This window comes from Erpetoichthys calabaricus, chromosome 10 (assembly GCF_900747795.2).
Source record: "Erpetoichthys calabaricus chromosome 10, fErpCal1.3, whole genome shotgun sequence".
NCBI classification, from domain to species: Eukaryota; Metazoa; Chordata; class Cladistia; order Polypteriformes; family Polypteridae; genus Erpetoichthys; species Erpetoichthys calabaricus.
Genome location: NC_041403.2, coordinates 123,877,719 through 123,901,754, shown reverse-complemented (window position 1 = coordinate 123,901,754; position 24,036 = coordinate 123,877,719). Strand labels below are relative to the sequence as shown.

General features: G+C 38.0%; 1 protein-coding gene across 2 annotated transcripts in view; it reads right to left on the bottom strand.

Moving 5' to 3' along the window:
• Positions 1 to 21,176, bottom strand: part of ergic3 (ERGIC and golgi 3) — a 41,935-nt gene extending 20,759 nt beyond the window's left edge. Inside the window, exons 1-8 of one of the 2 annotated variants that reach the window (XM_028811868.2) lie at positions 21,026 to 21,176; positions 18,962 to 19,032; positions 17,122 to 17,209; positions 16,763 to 16,882; positions 16,419 to 16,512; positions 11,390 to 11,555; positions 9,813 to 9,870; positions 6,076 to 6,090 (exon numbers count right to left, since the gene is read on the bottom strand). In XM_028811868.2, coding sequence (XP_028667701.1) covers positions 6,076 to 6,090; positions 9,813 to 9,870; positions 11,390 to 11,555; positions 16,419 to 16,512; positions 16,763 to 16,882; positions 17,122 to 17,209; positions 18,962 to 19,032; positions 21,026 to 21,113 — 700 coding nt within the window. In that variant the 5' untranslated portion in view covers positions 21,114 to 21,176. The remainder of the gene's footprint in view (positions 1 to 6,075; positions 6,091 to 9,812; positions 9,871 to 11,389; positions 11,556 to 16,418; positions 16,513 to 16,762; positions 16,883 to 17,121; positions 17,210 to 18,961; positions 19,033 to 21,025) is intronic. The other variant, XM_028811869.2, reaches the window with a different exon arrangement.
• Positions 21,177 to 24,036: the final 2,860 nt, after the last annotated feature.

The following is a 24,036-nucleotide window of genomic DNA, read 5'->3' as shown; positions in this document are numbered from 1 at the left end:
GTGCTCACTTTAGAAAGATATTACTTCAATTCACAAATAAACAATATTTAACCTGAGCCAAAATAGGTCCTTCAGTACAACAGTGATTCTAACAAAACTACCAAAGATGGATTAAAAGGATTAAATTTTGTTTAATAGGAATGGTTGAGTGAAATTTCAGAAATCAGCCTAATAGAAATGTTTTGGCAACACTAAATATGGGCACTCCTTATGCTAGGCAACAAATCTGTGGCAGCTATAGCAGTTTTGTAAGAACGACGGGGCAGAAATATTTAGAAAGCAACAGACTGAAACCTACAGGAACACTATTACTATTGCTAAAAAATGTGCCAACTCTAATTGAATTAAAAGGTTAATTCTTACAGTTTTAATTAAAAAAAACATTAAATAAGAACTTCCAAGTACAAAGCTAACATTTAAAGAACTGCAGTTAAGTGTTAAATATGCAAACATTACAGTAAATTATTAAGGCTTTTACTAGGGCAGCATGCAGGGCACCTGAAAAACTTGGGATTTCTTGACTGAGTCTCTGCACTTTTATTTTGGACCACAGGGGTTTAAACACAGTCTTAAAGTCATTTAATATATGATTATTCATTCTAAATTTTTTAATAGGTTTGAATTGCTCTGTCAAAAGTGAATTGCAAATCAGAATAACCATTTACGGAGAGGAGGTTCACAAACATATTCGCTGAATTAGGAATCATCTGGATTTAACTCACATTATTGTGCTCTGCCAACACCGCTGATTTTTATACCGCCTTCCAGAAACACAATAACTATTTAATGGAAATGTAATCTTTGCACTGTAAATTGTGTGCGAATAGCAGCACAATGGCAAATGTTGACCTTTCATGAAAATTTACATTCAACATTTTACAGCCCAGAACAGGATCCCTTTTTGCCCTAATTTTCTTCTTTGCATTGTGATTTAATATTTTGCGTTATTTTTAATGGGTAGCACAAACATACAATATTTAGCATTGTTATTTCACCACTCTAGAACAAGGTCTTCAATTCCCTGTGCAGTCACCATCTTGTGAGCAGTTCGCACATTGTCTTTGACGACATGGCTTCCCCTTCCTCATCCTATACATACGTGCATCAGGTGAACTAGTGTCCATTGCCAGTGTATGGCCCTGCAATGAAATAGCAACCTATCCATATTCTGTGTGTGCCTTGTGCCAGAGTCTACTGGGATAGGCTCTGGCTCTCCATGGCCCTAAAATTAGATTTCGCATGGTTAGTAAATGGATGGATGGTACATTAAACAATCACTTTGGCTTTTTTTTTTTTTTTTACCTTTATACCTACTTGTATCTAGATACCGGTGTTGTTAGGGTCACAGAGCAGAAGTATGAATGAAAAATTAAGCTATATTAACACACTTGTCTTTGATATAGCAGTAAATGTTTCATGCAATACACAGCAGTAAACATTTGACAAAGTTATGTTTAATTCTGATACAAAAAGCACACCATTTTCTTAATTAGGCATACTAAAAACTAATATAAAATAACTATTTTAATAATGTATGTGTGCAAATAATTGCAGCAAGAAAACAAAGACTAGCATTTTCTAATATTAAATGTCTTTACTTCATCACTACCATAGAGAGATAACGGTTGTTCTCAATCTTATAAATTCTGAGATTGAATTTTATGAAATCCTATTACATAACAATTGCAATTATTTATATCTTACAGCTAAAAACAATTGTCTTGACTAGTTAAGACACTGCTTAGATTTTTGTCTGCCATATTGTCTATGGTTTAATTTAAAGAAAATTTTAACTGCCTCAACTTTCAAGGCTTTGTAACGCATTACCTTAATGAGTTGCATATTAATAGGTGTGGTAATTGACTTGTGGACTGTGTCGTTAGTCTTTATATCCCACAGTGTCAATTGTGAAGCAATCAAAGGTTAGTAGCCATACACAAGACAGTAACATAGGTGGATTTTTTTTTTTTGTACTGGTCCAATGTTTATATGTTAAGTAATGAATGCATAAAAAGTTAATTTATGATTACAAATATCAGATTAACTCCTACATGTCATAAGTTATTATGGTATGTAGCATGACACAAATGTAGAGTTTGAATAATAACTAAACAAATTTTATTTAAGTTAGAATTTGAGGAAACATTGCTTACACACTTTGTGTTTTAAAATTTATGATGCTAAATTTCACATAGTTGGAAGTATTGAGTACTTTAAGGAATTTATATTTTAACCTAATGCGTCATGATTAAATTATAAAAAAAATAATAATAATGAGTGGGAGCTGCATTTTTTTGGAACACCATCAACAGAGAGTGATTTAAGTTGGGGTTGAGTCTGCAAGCAGATATATCTTGCCTGAAAAAGGGGCCCAAGTTGCCTCAAAAGCTTGCATATTGTAATCTTTTTAGTTAGCCCATAAAATGTGTCATTTTGCTTGACTTCTCACTACTTTCCCTTTGTTAAAAAAAAAAAAAAAAAAGTGCATTTGTGCTTAGCCCAAGTACAAAATAATGTCGAGCACCACCCTATGTTCATTTAGTTAAGTCCCTTATCAGAAAATACCTGACATTAAGGGAGGAAAAAGAACTTAACTACTCAACTTTAAAAATTGTAACAGACTCACTCATGATTAAATCAATACAATGTGTTACAGCTTTGATAAGGTTTAATGTATGCTGTTACAGTACCCTTAGGAGTCCACTGACACTTTCTAAGAGGAGATCTAAACATTTGTTATCCTACACTTTACATTTTAATTGTACATACAGTGGTGTGAAAAACTATTTGCCCCCTTCCTGATTTCTTATTCTTTTGCATGTTTGTCACACAAAATGTTTCTGATCATCAAACACATTTAACCATTAGTCAAATATAACACAAGTAAACACAAAATGCAGTTTGTAAATGGTGGTTTTTATTATTTAGGGAGAAAAAAAAATCCAAACCTACATGGCCCTGTGTGAAAAAGTAATTGCCCCCTGAACCTAATAACTGGTTGGGCCACCCTTAGCAGCAATAACTGCAATCAAGCGTTTGCGATAACTTGCAATGAGTCTGTTACAGCGCTCTGGAGGAATTTTGGCTCACTCATCTTTGCAAAATTGTTGTAATTCAGCTTTATTTGAGGGTTTTCTAGCATGAACCGCCTTTTTAAGGTCATGCCATAGCATCTCAATTGGATTCAGGTCAGGACTTTGACTAGGCCACTCCAAAGTCTTCATTTTGTTTTTCTTCAGCCATTCAGAGGTGGATTTGCTGGTGTGTTTTGGGTCATTGTCCTGTTGCAGCACCCAAGATCGCTTCAGCTTGAGTTGACGAACAGATGGCCGGACATTCTCCTTCAGGATTTTTTGGTAGACAGTAGAATTCATGGTTCCATCTATCACAGCAAGCCTTCCAGGTCCTGAAGCAGCAAAACAACCCCAGACCATCACACTACCACCACCATATTTTACTGTTGGTATGATGTTCTTTTTCTGAAATGCTGTGTTCCTTTTACGTCAGATGTAACGGGACATTTGCCTTCCAAAAAGTTCAACTTTTGACTCATCAGTCCACAAGGTATTTTCCCAAAAGTCTTGGCAATCATTGAGATGTTTCTTAGCAAAATTGAGACGAGCCCTAATGTTCTTTTTGCTTAACAGTGGTTTGCGTCTTGGAAATCTGCCATGCAGGCCGTTTTTGCCCAGTCTCTTTCTTATGGTGGAGTCGTGAACACTGACCTTAATTGAGGCAAGTGAGGCCTGCAGTTCTTTAGATGTTGTCCTGGGGTCTTTTGTGACCTCTCGGATGAGTCGTCTCTGCGCTCTTGGGGTAATTTTGGTCGGCCGGCCACTCCTGGGAAGGTTCACCACTGTTCCATGTTTTTGCCATTTGTGGATAATGGCTCTCACTGTGGTTCGCTGGAGTCCCAAAGCTTTAGAAATGGCTTTATAACCTTTACCAGACTGATAGATCTCAATTACTTCTGTTCTCATTTGTTCCTGAATTTCTTTGGATCTTGGCATGATGTCTAGCTTTTGAGGTGCTTTTGGTCTACTTCTCTGTGTCAGGCAGCTCCTATTTAAGTGATTTCTTGATTGAAACAGGTGTGGCAGTAATCAGGCCTGGGGGTGGCTACGGAAATTGAACTCAGGTGTGATACACCACAGTTAGGTTATTTTTTAACAAGGGGGCAATTACTTTTTCACACAGGGCCATGTAGGTTTGGATTTTTTTTCTCCCTAAATAATAAACACCATCATTTAAAAACTGCATTTTGTGTTTACTTGTGTTATATTTGACTAATGGTTAAATGTGTTTGATGATCAGAAACATTTTGTGTGACAAACATGCAAAAGAATAAGAAATCAGGAAGGGGGCAAATAGTTTTTCACACCACTGTAATGTCAGTTACTGTATATTACATAAAAACTAAGGTTCTCTATTCATCTCAAAAAGGTTTTAAATGTATTCTTCTTGTAGGTAATGTGTATATTAACAACATAATGCATGATGCATTTAACAAATTGCATATTGCATTTAACAAATTATACTACACATTAACAAAATTCTTGTGATCATCCATCCAACCATTTTTAATTCTTCATGGAGGCCAGAGCCTAGCATGGCTATAATGAACAAAGATTAATGATGTCAGCCTTGATGTGATTTCATGGGAAAATTCCCCACTGCTCACTACATTCATTTAAAGATGGCAATCTGTTTAAAAGATTTGTGGGAACAAATTACAAAAACATAAGGCAATAAGCTAAAATTCTCAACAGGAACACCAGTGAGTGGATCGCTTATCTGTGTATTTTACAATATTATACTGTAGTTATGTCCATGTATATGAAAGAAGCGTAGTTCTTTTCATTGTAGTAGAAAGAACAATACACTTTTTCTACATAAGGGAAAAACCAGAGTATTACTGGTAAAGATGTACAAAAGCGTACATCAGATGTTGCTTAGAGGCAGATTTCTGTTTATTTACTTGGTTTATAGGAAGAAACAAGTTCATACAGTTTTCATGGATGTTCCTAAAACTAAATAGTGGAATTAAATACTTGAATTACATGATAGTTTACTTATTTGATTAATGAGCATTTCAAAATATATTCTGAAGACTGTAGAATTTTGCTTTGGCACCTAACAAATAATGGCGAGTTTGGACAAGGGTGGCAGAGTGACTAGTACAGATTTCAAATCTTGCACTCACTCACTGTTTATGCGGCCTGTATGTTTTCTTAAATTTTTGTGGCCTTTCCCCCAGATACTCCTGTTGCCTCCCATATCCCCAAATATGTGACTCTTAAAGATTCCACACAGGCCTAACAAGATTATTAGTATCCGTGTGTGTGTGTGTGTGTGTGTGAGTGGGCCTATTAACAGACTAGGACACTGTCCAGAACTGATTCCTACTATGTCATACATTTAGAGTTCATGTGGTGTGGGGTTGTGGCAATAACAACAATAGCTCAGTCATGGAGGTAACTGGAAGATGCCCACACTTGCAGAGTATTCCCAGCAGAGTAAAGTAATAATAATGGTTCAGCAGAAATTAGAATGGTAAAATAATTAACGGTCAGAACTGCTAGTATGCAAGTACCAGTGCATAAAGGATGACAGAACCACACCAGCTTACATAATGAAGTAAGTAAGGCTGATATCTAAGTTAGCAGAAAGAAAGTGACTATTGAATGAAAACATATGGTAATGAATTTTAGACTGAAATATACAATGATCTATACACAGACATTTCCCCAACCCCCCAACATACTTCTTGCATGTAAAATACTTAAGAATGCTGCCCTCTTTTTCATCACACAAAAGTTTATCTTAAACCTAAGCACATATTATAGGAAGCGTAAAATTAAATATTCAGCAATAGGTATATAATTAAGAAAAGAATTGCTTTATATTAGAAAGCTGCAATTTAACAGGGTAAATGGTGACCAGCCCACATTACATGACAAAGCAAGGCTTAGCATGTGAAATGGGGTATTTATGTAAAAAATATTTTGATTATTTTTACTTTTAATTTATTTCACACCCCAGTGAATTTACAAATGTGAAAAAAAGGTGACTTACTCTCCACAGCGTGTACTGCAGAAAGAAAAGAGAGGAGAGGGTGTCACATATAAATTGGAAGTGTTATATAAGTCATTTACTGGCTCCCCATACCATCAACCCCGATACTCCCTTTCCCATCCCGTTTCGTTTCGTTTCCTTCTGATTCATGAATTCCCTACACTTAACAATAGATTTTCATTTTTGTGTATGAATCTACTTGGACTTCTTAGTCTACTAGTGCCACGAAAAGATGCAGAGCCTCAAATATAAATTCTACTTATTTTTTTGTCCCAACTGTAGTTTTACATTTTGAAAGTTCATCTTTAAAATGGTGCATTTATACTTTTGTTACTAAGTCCTGCTAACTCTGCAGAATAACAGGACCACAGAACATAGTTCTAGCTTGTTTGCCTTGTAAGGATGCATATCTTTTACAGATAAACCTGGAAACTTGTCCAGGAAAAAGTAATGTGGAGATAGGTGTTTCTTCCCCAGGTCAATCATTCTGCAGACTGTGTTTTTTGTGCGGTCTATTTAAGGTACAAAATCAAAATAAAGTTGATCTGATACATCCGTCAATATGAAAATATTTAAATGTGACAGTGACAACTTAGTCCACTTACAGGTTATCATTTAGTTTTAGACAAATATCAGATTCTTCCATTACATCAAACCACTTGCTCAGCAAGAATTAATGTGTTAATGTTACTGACCATACTTTGCTTAGTTAGCATTAGTGTGAATTATGAAGTGTAGCAAAGATTTATATGCCCCGGCAGAAGATTATTAGCATGCGTTATCAGCTTAGCAGAACTTACACTCTTTTACAATCTATTTAGACAAAAACGTCTTCATCAGATAAAACATTTTCTTGAACAAAGCTGAAAAGTTTTTACAACATAAAACACATGCTTCAGCATCATAAGAAAATTCTTCCTGCAGTGCACAAACTACTAAAAAAAAAAAAAAAAAAGTGTCTCTGTGTTTGAACACAATCATTTAATTTTGTTCTATGAAGCAATAAATCTTCAAGGAGAATGGCGAGAGCAGTTTAATTATGACCATTATGCAATCTAGAGGGAGGTATTACAAAATATTTCCCTAGGGTGTTATGAAAGTGTCCATTCAATGTGTATATCTGCAGAAGAAATTTAAAATTTGCAACCAAGCATGCAGGCTAAGAATATATAACATCATCCAGAACTATTCAAGTTGTAGAGAATAAAGGAAACACATGGAGAGTGGCAAACTGAACCATGTGGAACCTCATTTTTTGTCTTAACCAGTAACCAAAGAGTTTCTCCTTACATCAAGGGATTCTGTCTCACAAGCCCTTCAATGTAACATGCTGCAGTGAAATCTGCTTTTCATATAGCAACTCACTAACAATTATACAATATACAGATTGCAATTATACTGCTACTACTGAATACTAAATAACAAGAAAAACTCTTAGTTTAAAACAATATTCTTTTTTATATAAATGATGCTTCAATTTTACTTGTAGCAAGAAATGTAAATCTCTAAAGAGTGTAAAAAGTATATGAGAAGCAAGCAAAAAAAAAAAACAAAAAAAACAAACCTAGCACTTAACCACAATCCCATTTCAACCCTTAACACTACAATTACCAAAGCCAACGAAAAAAATGGCGTCTTTTGTCTTGTAAATGTGTTGATAAGCCTAAGTAGCCTGCTACACCATCCCCCCACCGCCACAGAAAGGGCAAGAAGTTCCCCCAGTTCAAGCCTTGATTATCTGGGAGTCAGCTACTTAGAGTTGTATAGGGTAAATAAATTTCATGTGTGTTCCATGTCTACAACAATCTATGTATACACATTGATAAAAAAATGTTTTTCCTGTTTTAGTAATAAATGACAAAATGTAGACATAATGTGTGATGCCTGAAGTCCAAATATCAAATAAACCCTTTCACAAAAGGTACAAGGATAATACGACAGCTTCCGTGGTGCAGTGGCAAGAACTGCTGACTTGTGATCCAGTGGTTCGTTTTCAAATAATATTGCATTAGTGCAATGATGTTTTCTGATTGGTACTATTCAGGTCTTAAAATTATTTCCTCAAAATGTCACATATATTTGTCTTTCCTGCGGTGGGTTGGCACCCTGCCCGGGATTGATTCCTGCCTTGTGCCCTGTGTTGGCTGGGATTGGCTCCAGCAGACCCCCGTGAACCTGTGTTCGGATTCAGCGGGTTGGAAAATGGAGGGATGGATATTTGTTTTTCTTTTCTTCCCCGGTGCTGCGTTGATGTCATGCTCCAGAAGGCGTGAGCTTATGCGAGCAGGAACACAAGGGTGACCAGTTGCTGTGTGCTACAACATGCTTGACCTGGCAGTGATCAACGCACATGTATTGTGCAAGGCATGCATGGGGTCCACTGAGAAAAGAAGAGTGTTCTTTGCTCACTTTGCAGAGGAACTTTGTTGGCACTTCTTACAAGAAAAGGCAATAGAAAAAGAAAGAGAGGATGCAACATCGACAAGCTTCTCTTCCAAGAAAGCCACTTCCCCCAGGAAAGCAAACTTAGTCAGTGTCAGGTGCCCCTTCAGTGTAATAGAAACCACAGCATAGCGAGAAATGTGTACATTGCAACAGGTATTCATGTCGTAAATGTAGGAAGGACGGTCCTTGGGTGTGTGAGAACTGTTAACATTTGAATCTGATTGAATATAGCGCTGAACTGATCTTTCTGTACTATTCTTTCCTTTGCATATCCTGGAGTACAAAAGAAACACCACCATGCATCACAATGTAGAGACAGGGCAAGATCGGCTGGGGGTTTAAAAAAGGTCATTGATTACAACCACAACAAATCATGCGAATGAATATGAATAATGTTGCATCAGTGCCACAATGTTTTGCAAAATATACTATACAGGTCATAAAATGAATTATTCAAAATATCATATATACCAATGTCTGTTTTTTTGTCAGTGCGGCTTTGACATCATGGACCATAAGGTGCATACTAATTCAGCGTGAGCAGGAACACTCAATAAAACTGAATTAAAAAAATTCAAGTGACAATGATTGTGACAGAGAATAAAAGTGGAAAAAAAAAAAGCTAACTTTTCAAAGTACTGTAAATTTACAATGGCTGTTATGGACACAAATCAAATGCATGTTTTTATTGTATAATATTAACAATAAGAGCAGCTCACTACTCAAAATGGTACATTTGCGAGGGAGCTGGTTTCAAGACCTCTGGATTACAAGTCAGCAGTTCTTACCGCTGCACCACGGAAGCTGTCGTATTATCCTTGTACCTTTTGTGAAAGTGTTTATTTGATATTTGGACTTCAGGCATCACACATTATATGCTTCATGTCTACATTTTGCCATTTATTACTAAAACATGAAAAACATTTCTGTTTTAACGATGTGTTTACATAGATTGTTGTAGACACGGAACACACATGAAATTATTTACCCTATACAACTCTAGGTAGCTGACTCCCAGATAATCAATGCTTGAACTGGGAGAACTTCTTACCCTTTCTGCGGCGGTGGGGGGGATGGTATAGCAGGCTGCTTGTGCTTATCAACACATTTACAAGACAAAAGACGCTGACTTAAGGTGGGCCGGAATTACAAGTTTTTCATTGGCTTTGGTAATTCTAGTGTTCAGTGGAATATAATGGGTAATAACCTGGGTTATGGAGCATATGCAGTTAACCTCATCAATGGAACGATAATAAAAATTGCATATCCTACAAGTGTAAGAACATTCTCACCATGAACATGGGACTGCTGGAAACTTTTCCCAGGTGCAAAATGAAAATTCCCAGCCACCTAAGGAAGTAAAACACAAGTTAATATTAAAAGTACATATCAATAAAATGTAATTATTACTTAAGATGTGTAGCATTTTAGTACTGATAAAGCTTTTCTATTTGCTAAAATCTGATATTTAGCAAAAACCTCTGAATAAATTAAAATCTTAACACCTTTAAGGCTAAATTGAATTAGATTACTTTTTTTTCTAAAAAGTACAATTTTTTCAGAGAATTAAAATTGAAGCCCATCTTCCTTATTTATCTAACTTACTGCTTGTTTAATAAAATGTGCAAAGTTTTACCTGTCATTTGCAAGAACTATGCAATAGAGCAATTAACTTAATTTCTCATTTACTTTTCTCGATGAAAACTTAAGGAGGCCTACTGAGCTGGACAGATCAAGAAACTGAATCCTCAAGGAGAGTCTACAGTTTTTCCCCCCCACAGAATTCCAAGGAAAGTAGATTCACTTCAGTTACTACATATACCCATGACCACAGTTGAAAATGGAGATGTAAAATAACCACTAAATTGACACTTTGTTTGCTGGCTTAATTGCTGCTTCAATACCTCAGTTTGGTATAACATCTGCACTGCTGTTGACATCAATTCACTGGTCAATCTCATAATCATTTCCCATTTACTCTTCAAAAGGACCTTGAGGTACTAGAACTATTCTGTTTTTAGCAGCTCCTCACCTCTCACCCGATGAGCATAGGTCACGGTTTTGAAGAAGAAGACCATGACCTGAGATTTGAAGGTGCCGATTCTTATCCTGACCGAATAATGGTAAGCTACAAACTGATGTAGTGTAAAATGGAGGCCACAGTCAAATGGACAAGAGGACATCATCCTCCACAAACAGCACAAACACAATGCTTAAGTTTTAATCTATATGTCTCAGCCGTTTCTTGATAACCTGTCCATAAAAATCATGCTCAAGAGATAACTCACTCCTATGTTAGAGTTACTCAAATTGATTTGCAAATAACAACCTAAAGACATGCAGCACCAATATTATATACTTTTGTAGCACCTTCTGTAAGAAAACACAGGTGACTGATAATAAGCTTTTTCCAAGTCTGCAAGGCAGATATAGATATGACTGCCAATCTCTCAAGATCCCACACTCTACCATTAGTAGAATGGACTCGGAATTTCTCTTCCTGGATCAGAGGTTCTACTATCGTATACAGTCTTTGCTGCAGTAGCGCGGCGAGAAGTATGATGTCTTAGTATCTGAAGACAGCTTAGACACAAAAAGTGACCCAAACCCAAACACTAGTTCTACCAGTGTCAACTCCATGGACTGCATTACCATCCGGTGTTGGAGTTTCTCAAAGTGTACTTTCTACTTCTTTGGGATATTTCTAGCCGATATTTCTCCTTTTGAGAAGATACTGGATATATTTCCTTAGCTGCTGACTGGTTTGCCAGAACCTCCAACTCCAAATGGAAGTCTTTCAAGGTTAAAACGAGAAACCATTGTAATATTGCTTTTTAGATGTATAGCTTTTGAAATTAATAAAGTTTACCTTGTTAACTTCCAGCAAGCCATATACTCTACAGCCTTCATTCTTCTGCTCTTGCATCTTCTGGCTGAAGCCTTCCCTCTTACACTGCTCAATTGTGTCTGGATTTTTAAAGGCCCAGCCCCTCCTCCGGTATGCTTCTCTCACATCATCACAAGAGTTGCAGCATCTGCAATTGAACAGTGGCAAAAAAAGTGCGTAGGCAACTGTACAGAAATCATCCATTAGATAGTGTTCTCTCTCTCTCTCTCATTTATGAGGAAAAAAAGCTTGTAATTAGCTTTATTTTCATTTTCATTCGAAGAACTTTCAGCAAGGGGCCAAACATCATAGATATGATTACTAGACATGACAATAGTATTTGTAAAATTGTTAGACAGGCATGTAAAAATACTGTCTAATCCATACAATTTCAGGACTCTAAACAGGTATATGTGGTCTGCTACTGTAATATTATCTTTGATGTTGTAACATTTATAAATTCCCATTACAATGCTAATTATACTAATCTAAAAAATGTATGCTCTTCAATATATTGTATAGTACAGTGTTTGAACAGGACAGCTCCGATATTACAGGCCATTACGATTGTTAAAGAACATTTCCATGTGATGAACTACAAGTAGCATCTCAACTAAAAATAACACAGAAACAATTATTTTTAATGAAATCTACTACTGCTATTTGTAGATTTTAAAGCAATGGTAAACATGCATTGAATTGTAGATAACTGTTACTGTAAAGGCAGTCAAACATTGTGATGTAATACAGTGGCATGCAAAAGTATTCAGTCTCCTTGAAAGTGGTCATAATTTTCTGCATGGCAAGAGATTTACACAAATATTTATCCATTCAGTATTTTTAAGGTGGACTCTTATACTGTAACAATACATTTTCAAAGTAAAAATAAACTATTTTCTGTAGATATTTAACTGAAAAAGAAAAACTGAAAAGTTAGTGTTTGCATAAGTATTTACACCTCTGTGCTTTGAAAGCACCAGGTTTACACAAATGACAAACGAATTACAAACAACATAAAGGTGACAGTCATAATTAAACATAATTAGGCACTACCTGCAAGTCCTTTATATCCATCTGGAAATAAAAACCACCCTTTGTAAAGGCCATAGTCTTTGTTGGACAATCACTGCAAAAATGAATACAAAGCAGCATTCTGCTGATGGGAGAAACAAAGTCATTGAAATGCACAAGGCAGGAAAGGGACACAAAAAAAAAAAAAAAAATCAAAAAGAGTTTAAAATGTCCCATTCAGTACTGTTGGATCCATCATCTGAAAGTCGAAGGTACATCACAGCACCCAGGCTCTTAATAGAACAGGCCATCCCTCAAAACTAAACATCACAGCAACATATTGACTGGTGACAGAGGCTACTAAAGATCTAATCATCACTCTCCGAAGTTTGCAATGCTCTTTGGCTGAAACTGGAATGAAGGTGCATGGGTCTTCAATTTCAAGACCTCTCCATAAAACAGGCTTCTATGGAAAGGTAACAAGAAGGAAGCCATTCTTTAAGACTGTACGAACTGTATGTAAATATATACAGTAATCCCTCGCTACTTCGCGGTTCACTTTTCGCGGATTCATGACTTCGCAGGTTTTTAAACACAAGTGATTGCCCGCCTATCGTGGAAGTTATGTTCCAGACCCATCAGCAACAGGAGAAAATCCGCGATATAGAAAGACCATATAAATAAACATTTTCATAGTTTAAGCCTTAAAATACCCATCCCACATGCTTTAAACACATGTAAACTTATAAAACACACTTTGTTAACACATATGATATGTGGATGTCGGGCTAAGGATATGAGTAACATCTCACTATTATAAAACATTTTAACTTCACGCAAGACAAGACAGTGAGACAGGAAAATAGGTGCTGTACAGGCTTTTAAATTATTGACACGCAGAGCGACAAGAAGCACAAAGTCCACTTCTCCTTAGCGTTCATTCAGCTCCCCACCCCTTTGACAATGCAAAGTGGCAGGAGCGTACTGCGCCTCCGGGGAGGAGGGTTTGAGCGAACGTGCATTCAGCCCTCACACACCCCCACTCCTTCTCCTCCTTCCGAAAGCGCAGAGCGACAAGCAGGCTTTTTGGCAGAAGCAGCACAAAGTCCATTTCTGCTCAGCGTGAGTTCAGCTGCCCCCCTTCACAAAGCGAGTGCAGACACATCGACGTCTGATCGCAGTGTGCAGTGTTGGTCTTCGGTGTTTAAGAATGTAGAAAGTGTTTAAGAGCATAGGAAGTGTTTATAAGAGTGTGGGAAAGGTTAACAAGAGAGTGAGAAAGGTTTATAAGAGTGTGGGAAGGGTTTATAAAGCCTTAAAATATGTATAAATAATAAAATAAATATAGGTTGCTACTTCGCGGATTTTCACCTATCGCGGGGGGCTCTGGAACGTAACCCCCGCGATAGGTGAGGGATGACTGTATATATATATATATATATATATATATATATATATATATATATTTAAAGACTTTTAAGCACAAAAATAGTTAGTTAATTACACCATAAGAATGCACAGTGTAATAGTAAACTAAATGTAAAAACATTGAATAACACTGAGAAAACCTTGAACAGAGAAAAGTAACATTGCAAGAATTCACGCTATAGCCTTAGGAACCACTCGCTGTAAACAATTTTTTAATGAGTTTTCAGCACAGGGAAAAAAATGAACATTTGAAAAATCCGTAATTTAATAAACAACCAAGAAAAGTAACATTGCAACAATTCACACTACGAAACGAAAAATGAACATTTGAAAAATCCGTAATACAAAAACTAACCTTGCACGAGTCGAGTTCTGGCATGAAGGAAGTGAGGAGGAACTGGGTGGAGAGGAGATTACAGTTTTGAGGTAAAGTCTGTGACGATGCGGGTTCGCTGCATGCTCCCATCTCGCTTCCGGGAGCCCTTAAACCCGTCACCGTCGGTAATGTTACCGATGAGCACGACAGTGAGGCACTACTGTACAATGGAGCAAGGGGATGGTGCAAAAAGTGCCAAGTGCTTTTATTAAAATCAACAAAACAACAATCAAAAATAAAGTCCAAATTAAATAAAGTGCAGTGCTTTCAGAATCCTTCAATAAATAAATAATCCCATAAAAACATAAGTGAAGTGGAGGTTAAAATCCAATTGAAAAAAGTCTTCATTAAATACAACGAGGTTAAAATAATGCTGGAAACAGTCTCTTTAAAAACAAGCCTGGTGCATTCTTAACTGGTGACCCCCACTGCCTTCTCGGCCTTACGCGGCCAGCCGTCCTTTTTCTGGTCACTCCAGCTCCTTGATCGCTCAGCTGGAGTGATCGCTTCCTTCTGCCCCACCCCTGCTTGGGCTCACTGTCCAGCTGCCTGCCTGCAAGCACGCGCTCGCTCACACTGGTTCTTTCCACACTGCTTCCTGCTTACTTCCTCACTCCGCAACCTTCGTCTTTTTCTTTTTCCTCCCTTTAGCCGCCTCGCGCTTCTATTTATGAAGAGGATGTGGCAGCTGTAGCGCAGCGATTATTTATTTAAAACTGGCCTCTTGACGTGAGCTGTGGACCCGCTATACCACAAAGTCCCACTGCGCGATGCACGTCTGACCGAGAACAATGTATACAGGGAGTGACTGAATAAGTGTGTAAATCACCGGCGCGTACAAAGCAGAAAGGAAACGAAATAGAGCACAAAGAGTTCACAGCGAATGCACAGGGAGAGACTGAACACGTGCGGAAATCATTCAGCGCATACGAACCGGAAGGGAAACTGGCTTGTTCGTCACCCGAGTGTATGGTCGTGAACAGATGCAAAACTTTGGCAAACTTTTTTGGTCATAACCCGATTTGTACGTGGTCCGAGACGTTCGTGACCCGAGGTTCCACTGTATGGCATTTTCTACAAAGCGTGAGAAAGAGTCGGTTACGATGTGGGAGAAGGTTTTATGGTCAGATGAGACCAAAATAAAACATTGTGGACAGACTTCAAAAGGCATAAAACTAACACTACCCATGCCTCAGGAAACACCATACTTAGGGTGAAATATGGGGATGGTAGCCATCATTATTTTCTGGAACTGGGAATCTTGTCAGAGTGAAGGGACAATAGATTGACACAAATAACACACAATATTGCAGGAGAACTTGTTCCAGTCTGTTATGAATCTACAGCTCGGAGAACATTCATCTTTCAGCATGACAATGACCCTAAGCACAAGGCCAAGTCAAAGCCTGCTCTTAACCCTATTGAGAATATGTGGCCCTATTTGAAAATTGCTGTCCAGAGGTGCCATCCCAACACCCTAGAGGATCTCTAGAAATTCTGCCATGAAGAATGGGGATGCATCACTCCTGGACAATGTGGAAAACTGGTACATACTTACTCCAATGGAATTAAGGCTATTATTGCAGCAAAGGGCTTCCTGAGTATTGATGTGGAGTACTTGAATACTTATAAATAATAACTTATGAATACTTATGCAAACACAAACTTTTGAGTTTTTCTTCTTCAGTAAAATAACCACAAAAAATGGTTTAATTTAATTTTAGAAATGTTACAGTATAAGAGTTCACTTTAAAAATACACAATGGATAAACATATGCACAAATCCTTTGTCATGCAGAAAATTATGATAACTTTCAAGAGGATTGAATACTTTTCACGCCACTGTAGTTACAGTGCTGGTCATTAAACCAAAATATTGCTTCAGAAACACCCATACCCAAAACACAATGCAACTCCAAGCTAAAAACTTGGCCTGGTTGTTCTCCAGCTGCTAAAAAAGTAGTTTTCTTAGGTAGTCTCATATTTTTGCACAGTACTTTATACAAATAAATAATCCTTACAAGTTTGCTTCAGTATTTTACATTAAATGTTTTCATATAAAACTGCATATTTAATGTACTTTCATCATGCATTATAGAGAAGAATTAAGGGTTCTACGAGGCAACACAAAAATACATTAAAATAAATGTATTGCATACAAAAATATGTTTCACAGAAAGAAAAAGTCATGCTTACTGTAACTCATCGGTTTCTGCTCCATAGCAACTTTCACAACGGTTAGGGTCCAGTTTGCTTGGATCAAATATCCCTCCTTCATCCTTTCCCAGTTCTTAAACAGTTACAAAAACAGAAGACTAATCTTTAAAAGGTTTTGCAAATATTGTTTGACAAAAAACAGATTATTCAGGTGCAAAGCATTTTCAATCACTCTGGCATGCATAAAAAGTACTGCATGTTTATTCTACCATCTAAAGGACACACTTTATAATAAATATACCATCACCACAACAGTAGGAAAAGGAACAATTAAGTTTGCACACATGATTAAACAGGACATAATTAACTGATTAATTACTAACCATGTTTTTCTACTTCCGTAGACACTTCCTTTCCTTCTTTATCCAGTCGTTGCTTGAAGAGGTTGTGCTCCACATCTAACTGCTGTTCCCCAGCAACATCCATAGCATCAATACTCAGATCTAGAGGTGATTGATAACTCTTAGGTTGACGCTTGATAACTGAATTCGTTTTGAAATCAGCAATTTAATTCAAGCTTGATCAGTAAAGCAAGCAATTACACAGATTCTGGACCAAGACCATTTTATGCATTTAAAAAAAAAAAAAGCATTTGCAGTGCAATGTTTTAGAAAATAGAATAGAGGAAATATACAGTATATTGCTTCCTTCTAGGTCTAAGCAAAGGACAAGTTATACTTACAGGCACAGGGCATATGTGGAAACACTGCATCAATGTTGATCTTTAGCTTTTCTCCTCTTGATGTATCCACATATAGCTCTGGGTGTACCTGATGTGAGATATAATACAGTGTATACATGTTTAAAGATATGTTGAAAATAATGTCTGCTAGATGTTTGCAAGCAAATGTTTAACTTTTTAACTAACAAAGACACAAAATGCCTAAAACAACTTGGCAGACTTCATTTGGTTGTTGCTCCTTATTCATGTTTATAATCTACCTGGAAGTGAATAACATTTTTAGGTTACTAAAGCACAGCACAGTTGGTGACAAAGGTAAGAAAGTGAAACATGTTTGTTCATCTGAATTTAATGCTTACAGTACCTTTTTGAGACTAGATTATATTTTACATTATACTTTATTTGTCTCCAATGTGAAATTCAAATTTTACAGAAGCTCCAAAAATAAATAAATAGTTACCTTAAACCAGGGGTGGCGAACTCCAGGCCTGGAGTGCTGCAGTGGCTACAGGTTTTCATTCTAACCCTTTTCCTAATCAGTGACCAGTTTTCACTGCTAATTAACTTTTTCCCCCATCACTTTAATATCCCTGTTAGAAGAGTTCAGCCCTCTGAATTGATTCCTTTCTTCATTAAATGACAGCCAAGCAGAAATGAGATGTAAAACGAGCTAACAGATGACCAGCTAAACTGGGACTTCAAACTCCAACCAATTTCACTCCAATCACTTTCTTAATGAGACGCCAATTCTTGCCGTTAATTAAACCCATTATTTAATTCCATGGCTTGTTGCTGCTCTCATTCTGCCACAGCACACATTTCGAAAACTGTTGTTTATCTGTTCTTTCTAAAAGCACCGTCAAAATGTTTTGGTGACCTGAGAGATCAACGTTACCAAGACCATCACCTCTCTTTAATTTCAGATATTGTGTAATGGGCACAGGGGAGCTGGTCATGTGGTGGCTTGTTTTGTGTCTCATTATTATTTGACTGCTAATTAAAGAAAAAGAAACAACTATGGGGCCTGAATCAAGTTAATTAAAAGAATTAATCAGCAGCAAAAACTGGTTACTAATTAAGAAGATGGTAAGAATGAAAACCTGCAGCCACTGCAACACTCGAGGCCTGGAGTTCGCCACCCCGTCTTAAACCATAGTAAGTTTCTTTTTAATAAAAGTAGTTTTTCCCTCAGACTGAAATACAAGGTAATTTTATAAACAATTAGTGCCATTTTTCAAAATATAGAAAAACAACACTTTACCTTATCAGAAAAACAGAATAAGCATCATTAAGATTGTTTCCTTTTTTATAAGAATAACTTGTAAAAATGCATGATATATTGATCCGTTCAAAAAAATGGTTTAATATAGATATTGATTAGGTAACTACACATTAAATCATTTCAAATAGCATTCATAATTTTATGGGCTTTTTACCCTGGTCCCCAAATACATCCAGCATTGATCTAAACGGACCATATCTTTGCCCACTGTAGCATCATCTTTTTGCTTTTAAACTAAAAACTTTGCATTTTTAATTATTTTACTACTTACAACAGTCAAGAGATAATTACTGAGCTACCATGAAGCCCACAATCAGCAGTCAAGGTAATAAACTATAAACCTTAAAAATAATGTCAAACAGAGTTATAGGTCAAAACATTTAATAAAATTCACCTATAAACATAATTATTTGGACTGTTCTCATGAAAACCATCACATGGACACATGGAAAATGTGTCTTAATTATATTAGGTAATAACCAAAGGTAAAACAAACAATACAAAACAGTACTAATGAAACAATAGACTTCCCTATAAATGTAAAACACTGTTACATACCTCCTTGGTGAGGTAATACTGCAGTTCTGAAATGAAGAGGATAAGCATTATCAGTCCACTAATTATAGTCACTGTAAATAAATCAGAAAGAAACAGTGTTAATTACATTATGTTTTCAAGGAGTATATATTGTTAAACTGCAGACCCCTCTATCAATCACCATGATGCTGTAAATCAATGTAATTTGTCATTTTTGAGAGATACAGTATGTTGTACATTTTTTTAAATCAATATTTTACACTTCATGCCCACTTTACTCCTACCTGTTAATGCAAATAGCTCCTTCAAACTTACAGTCATGTGGCTGTAAATATAATTCGCTTGGGGTTAATAGGCTTACTTTTTTCTCAATGAAACATCACAATGGAAAAAATACTTGATCTAAATATCTCTGACTGTGGTATTAGTGTTAGAATGGTGGATCCAGAATTTCAGAAAATGCCTTCCTTAGATTTTCATTCAATACAGTCACTACAGTTCAGAAACAATGAATTAATAGCAATAACAATAACCAACGAGAGGCCGTTCTGAGGGCAGAAACACCTACCTAGTTAGAGAGTGGTCTGAACTTGAATGGCCAGACTCATTCATTAAAACAGAAAAACTTAAATATGAAATAGCTGTTTAAAACAATAACATGCAGACGGGCACCTCTGAAAATAAGTACACTGTACCTTGAAGAAGATCGGCAAACACACACTGTGGGATTCACTCCTACTGACTAAGAAAAGGGAAATCAGGTTGAAGTTAGCACATGACCCCCAAAACTGAAGACTGTTAAAATCTTGATTTCCACTGAGACATGAAGATGGGAGGGTCATGATTTTCTGCTAAAATATTAATTCTTGGACTCATCCTCCTTGTGTCAACAGTACACACTAGTGGTAGAAGGTTAATTGTATTGAACAATTGAATTATCTTAATATCATATGAATTCCACAGTACACCTAAGCATTGTTGATTCTCTAGTGCATGCTTTATACGTTTTTCCCCCAAAAGGATAATTCCAACTGAATAGTGCATCACATCTCAAAACACACATCATCTCGTGCTGTTTTCTCAAATATGACAGCAACTTCGGTTTACTCCAATAGCTTGCACAATTCTCAGATCTCAATCCAACAAAGCACCATTGAAATGAGGAAGAGAGATTCACAGCATGGATGTATGGCAGAAACATTTGCTGGAACTGTGTGATTCAAGAGAGTCATTTCAACATTGAAACATTTCAAAGCAATTTGTTGAATCTGTGTTTCAAAGGCTGTTTTCAAGGTTAAAGGGTCTTAACCAGTTCCAGACAGATAAGCCCAATAAAATAGCAACTAAATGAATGAATACTAGCAACTAAATGAATGAATACTTGCTTTAAAGTAAAACTATTAAATACTTTAAGATTGAAATTTCATTTTACAATCCCTTAACTGTCTAATAATACGACGCAGGTGTACAGGACTTACCAGGGGTACAATTTGAAAAACGCTTTCTCCTTAATTTCATATCGCCAAGATATCACATTTTCACTTAGCTGTCATTAAGATTCAAAGAAGTTTTGGATATTTACACAGCAATCGTCGACTAGACTAAAGCAGCAGGAGTCGAAAGACACTTGTTTCTCCGTTCAGTAGCAGGGTGCGCTCCCTTTACATACATAGCCTACTTTACCCCCAATCCATACTCCAAAAATATCTTAACCAGTATTACACTCTCATTTATTCGCCACTGTAATGATTTGTAAATTAACACTCCTTAAAACGAACTATCAGCCCCAACAACAGGATCGCACTCAAATTTACTATCAATAAAGAACCATGTTTGTACTGCTCTTTAGTTATCCCTGTCTATTCACGATTTATTGCATTTTGAATTAACATTCCTTAAAATAAACTATCAAACCTCTCTACTTTACTCCATTTCAGTTTTACAAAATGAAAAGAATCATCTATTTCCCTTGCTTGCACTTTCTTCTACTTATAACTGTACCTGTCTCTGCATGTAAACAAGCAATGAGGAGCTTCTAAATGTAGTTTTATTTGATGGTGAAACATTATACGTGTCAGCCCTCACCTGTTGCTCCACTGCATGTTTTCACTCGAAAGTCTTCTAATGTTTTCGGATAGGCGTCGAATTGCTTAAGTTTACTAAAAGCCTCCATCTTCTACTGTTATCAATCCGGATATAGGCGCCTGCTCATTCAACACGCTTCCGGGATAAACGAGCGCCTATTGCGCGGTCCGATTGGTTGAACAGGTTCGTGCTCTGTGACACAAATGTTGTGCGACACTCGCGCGCTTCGGCAATTACATTCTGCATAGTAGGCGGTATCGTGAGTGACCCAGTTGAAGGTAATTTTGTTTAGTGAAAACTTGCATTTACGCTGTTTATTACGTAAAATAAATGAAGGAACATTAGTGCACTTATTTCGATAATGTCGTTATAGGCAGATTTTTTGGAATGATGTATAGAATTAGGTAGAGGAAATAAGTAAAGTTTGAAAAGTGAACATGAGCCTTTTAGTTTGAGTCATAATGATCACTCTGATAGTGATGCTATATTCGTTTTTAAGTTTTTATTATTGTTATTAGGAAAAAATTACGCATAACTATGGCGACCAACTTTTTATAGGGCCAACACTGGGCACATCTTTACCAGACCTAAACATCCATCCATCCATTTTCCAACCCGCTGAATCCGAACACAGGGTCACGGGGGTCTGCTGGTGCCAATCCCAGCCAACACAGGGCACAAGGCAGGAACCAATCCCGGGCAGGGTGCCAACCCACCGCAGGACACACACAAACACACCCACCCACACAAGGGCCAATTTAGAATCGCCAATCCACCTAACCTGCATGTCTTTGGACTGTGGGAGGAAACCTGAGCGCCCGGAGGAAACCCACGCAGACACTGGGAAAACGTGCAAACTCCACACAGGGAGGACCTGGGAAGCGAACCCAGGTCCCCAGGTCTCCCAACTGCGAGGCAGCAGCGCTACCCACTGCGCCACCGTGCCGCCCCAGACCTAAACAGTTAAAGTAATAATAATAATAAATAATAGTTTAGTAGTAGTAGTAATAAATATGTATAGAAATCAAAATTATCAGTCTAATTTTAGGTGCAGCGCCGCAGGGCCTCTAGTGATGTCCGTGCCGCCCGTCGATACATCGCCCCAACCCAAACGGTTTCAGTTGTCCTCGTCACCCCCACAGTCCACAGAAAAATCCTGATGCCGGCACGGAGGATGTCTTTGGGAAGGCTCAGCAGGTGAGGCTGTTGACTCTGGAGATGCCAAGTGGATTGGTGGGATGTCGGGGACTTCTGCAGCCCTTCTGTGTTTAAAAGGTGCTAGCTGGTCTTGATGGAGCACCATTAACTTGTTCCTTTTGGGCATCCTGACTTTATACACTACTTAAGAGAGTCTCTCCAGCATAGTACCTGGACCTTCCCAGTGGCTGGCAAGCTTTGGGCACAATCCCCTTTTGCGGCGGGGGTTAAACACCCCCACCTGGTCTCCGGGAGCAAAAGGTTGCCCCAGACATCAATGGTCATAATCTCTTTTCTGGTGCGCCCCGACTTCATTCTGTTGGTTCCTGGCAAATTTGTGGGCTGTCTCCAACCTGTCTTAGAGCTGGATCAGAGGACCAGGAATCTTTTCTTCAGGAGGTCGCCTAAAGACAAGGTCAGCTGGAATATGGCTCTCCCCGGGATTGCTGCACCCATTTGTGATATAAGATGCTGTTGTGTAGTGCAAGGCTGATAAGCTGAGACCTGTAGGCTTTTGCCGTGGTACTCATCTGTGACAGTTCTCCGTGATCTGGTGTGCTTCCAGACGCAACCCAATGTCAAACCTTTGAAAGCACTGAATCTGCAGCTTGTTCTCTGCCTACTTCAGCCAAGTCCAGTGTTACCAGTGTGGCTCCTTTGTCAGTGGTCAGTGGTCAAAAGTGGTTCACCTCTTTTCAGCCATTGGCAGTGGTGGCAGTCAGTTGCTGCACAAGGGTGGTGAGACAGAGTGCCAGCGTTGGCATGTTGGCTCCCAGTTCTGTGCTGTGTTTGAAAATCAAACCCTTGGAGCTTCTCAATCCACCTCGCCATTTAGCCCTCAGTTTCTTTGAAATTTAGTAGCCATGTCAAAGAAGCATGGTCAGTGTGTAACAGGAACCTTGTACCATACAAATGAGGCTTTTCACTTCATTGATGTTACAAGGAACTGGCCAGTCTCAAACAGCAGCAACATTGGCAGGGTCAATGGTTACTCCATTGGACCCCACAATGTGGCCAAGAAGCTGAACCTTCTGTTGGAGCAAGTGACACTTTTTAGGGTGCAGACGCAAGCCAGCTTTTTGAATGTCCAAGAATACCTCTCTCAGATTCCGGATGGCCCCCTCAAACATTGGGGAGTGGACAAGAAGGTCATCCAGGTAGATGATACACTTGCTTCAGGGTATGCCAGCAAGGACCCTCTCCATTAGGTGCTCAAAGGTGGAGGGGATTTTGCACAAGCCAAATTACATTACTTTGAATTACCACAGCCCCTCACCCAAGGAGAATGCTGCTTTTGGCCTAGACTCTGGTGACAGTTCCACCTGCCAGTACCCACTTCTCATGTCTAGTGAACAAAAACCACTGGGAACTGGCAGTGTGATCAAGTGCATTGTCAGTGTGTGGAATTGAGTAGGAGTCCTTCCTGGTCACATTATTAAGTTGCCTGCGGTCCACACAGAAGCGCCAACTGCCATCTTTTTTCTGGCGTAATAGAATTGGTGCTGCCCATAGACTGTCAGATGGTTCAACAAATCCAGGTTCCACCATTTTTTGTAGTTGCCGGACTGCCACTTCACGTTTGGCAAAAGGCAGGTGATGTGGGTGGAGCTTGACTGGTGCTGCATCACCTGCGTCAATCATGTACTGTACCAAATTTGTGCGGCCACAGTCTTTGTCCTCTGCAGCGAAGGTGTCTGTAAATTCCTGGAACAGCTCATCAGCTAGGTGCTGTTGGCAGAGCTCCAGCCCAGTCTTGCTGCGACTGTGGAGTTCTTCAATGGTGGGATGACAGTCTGAAGAGGTTATGGTTCTCA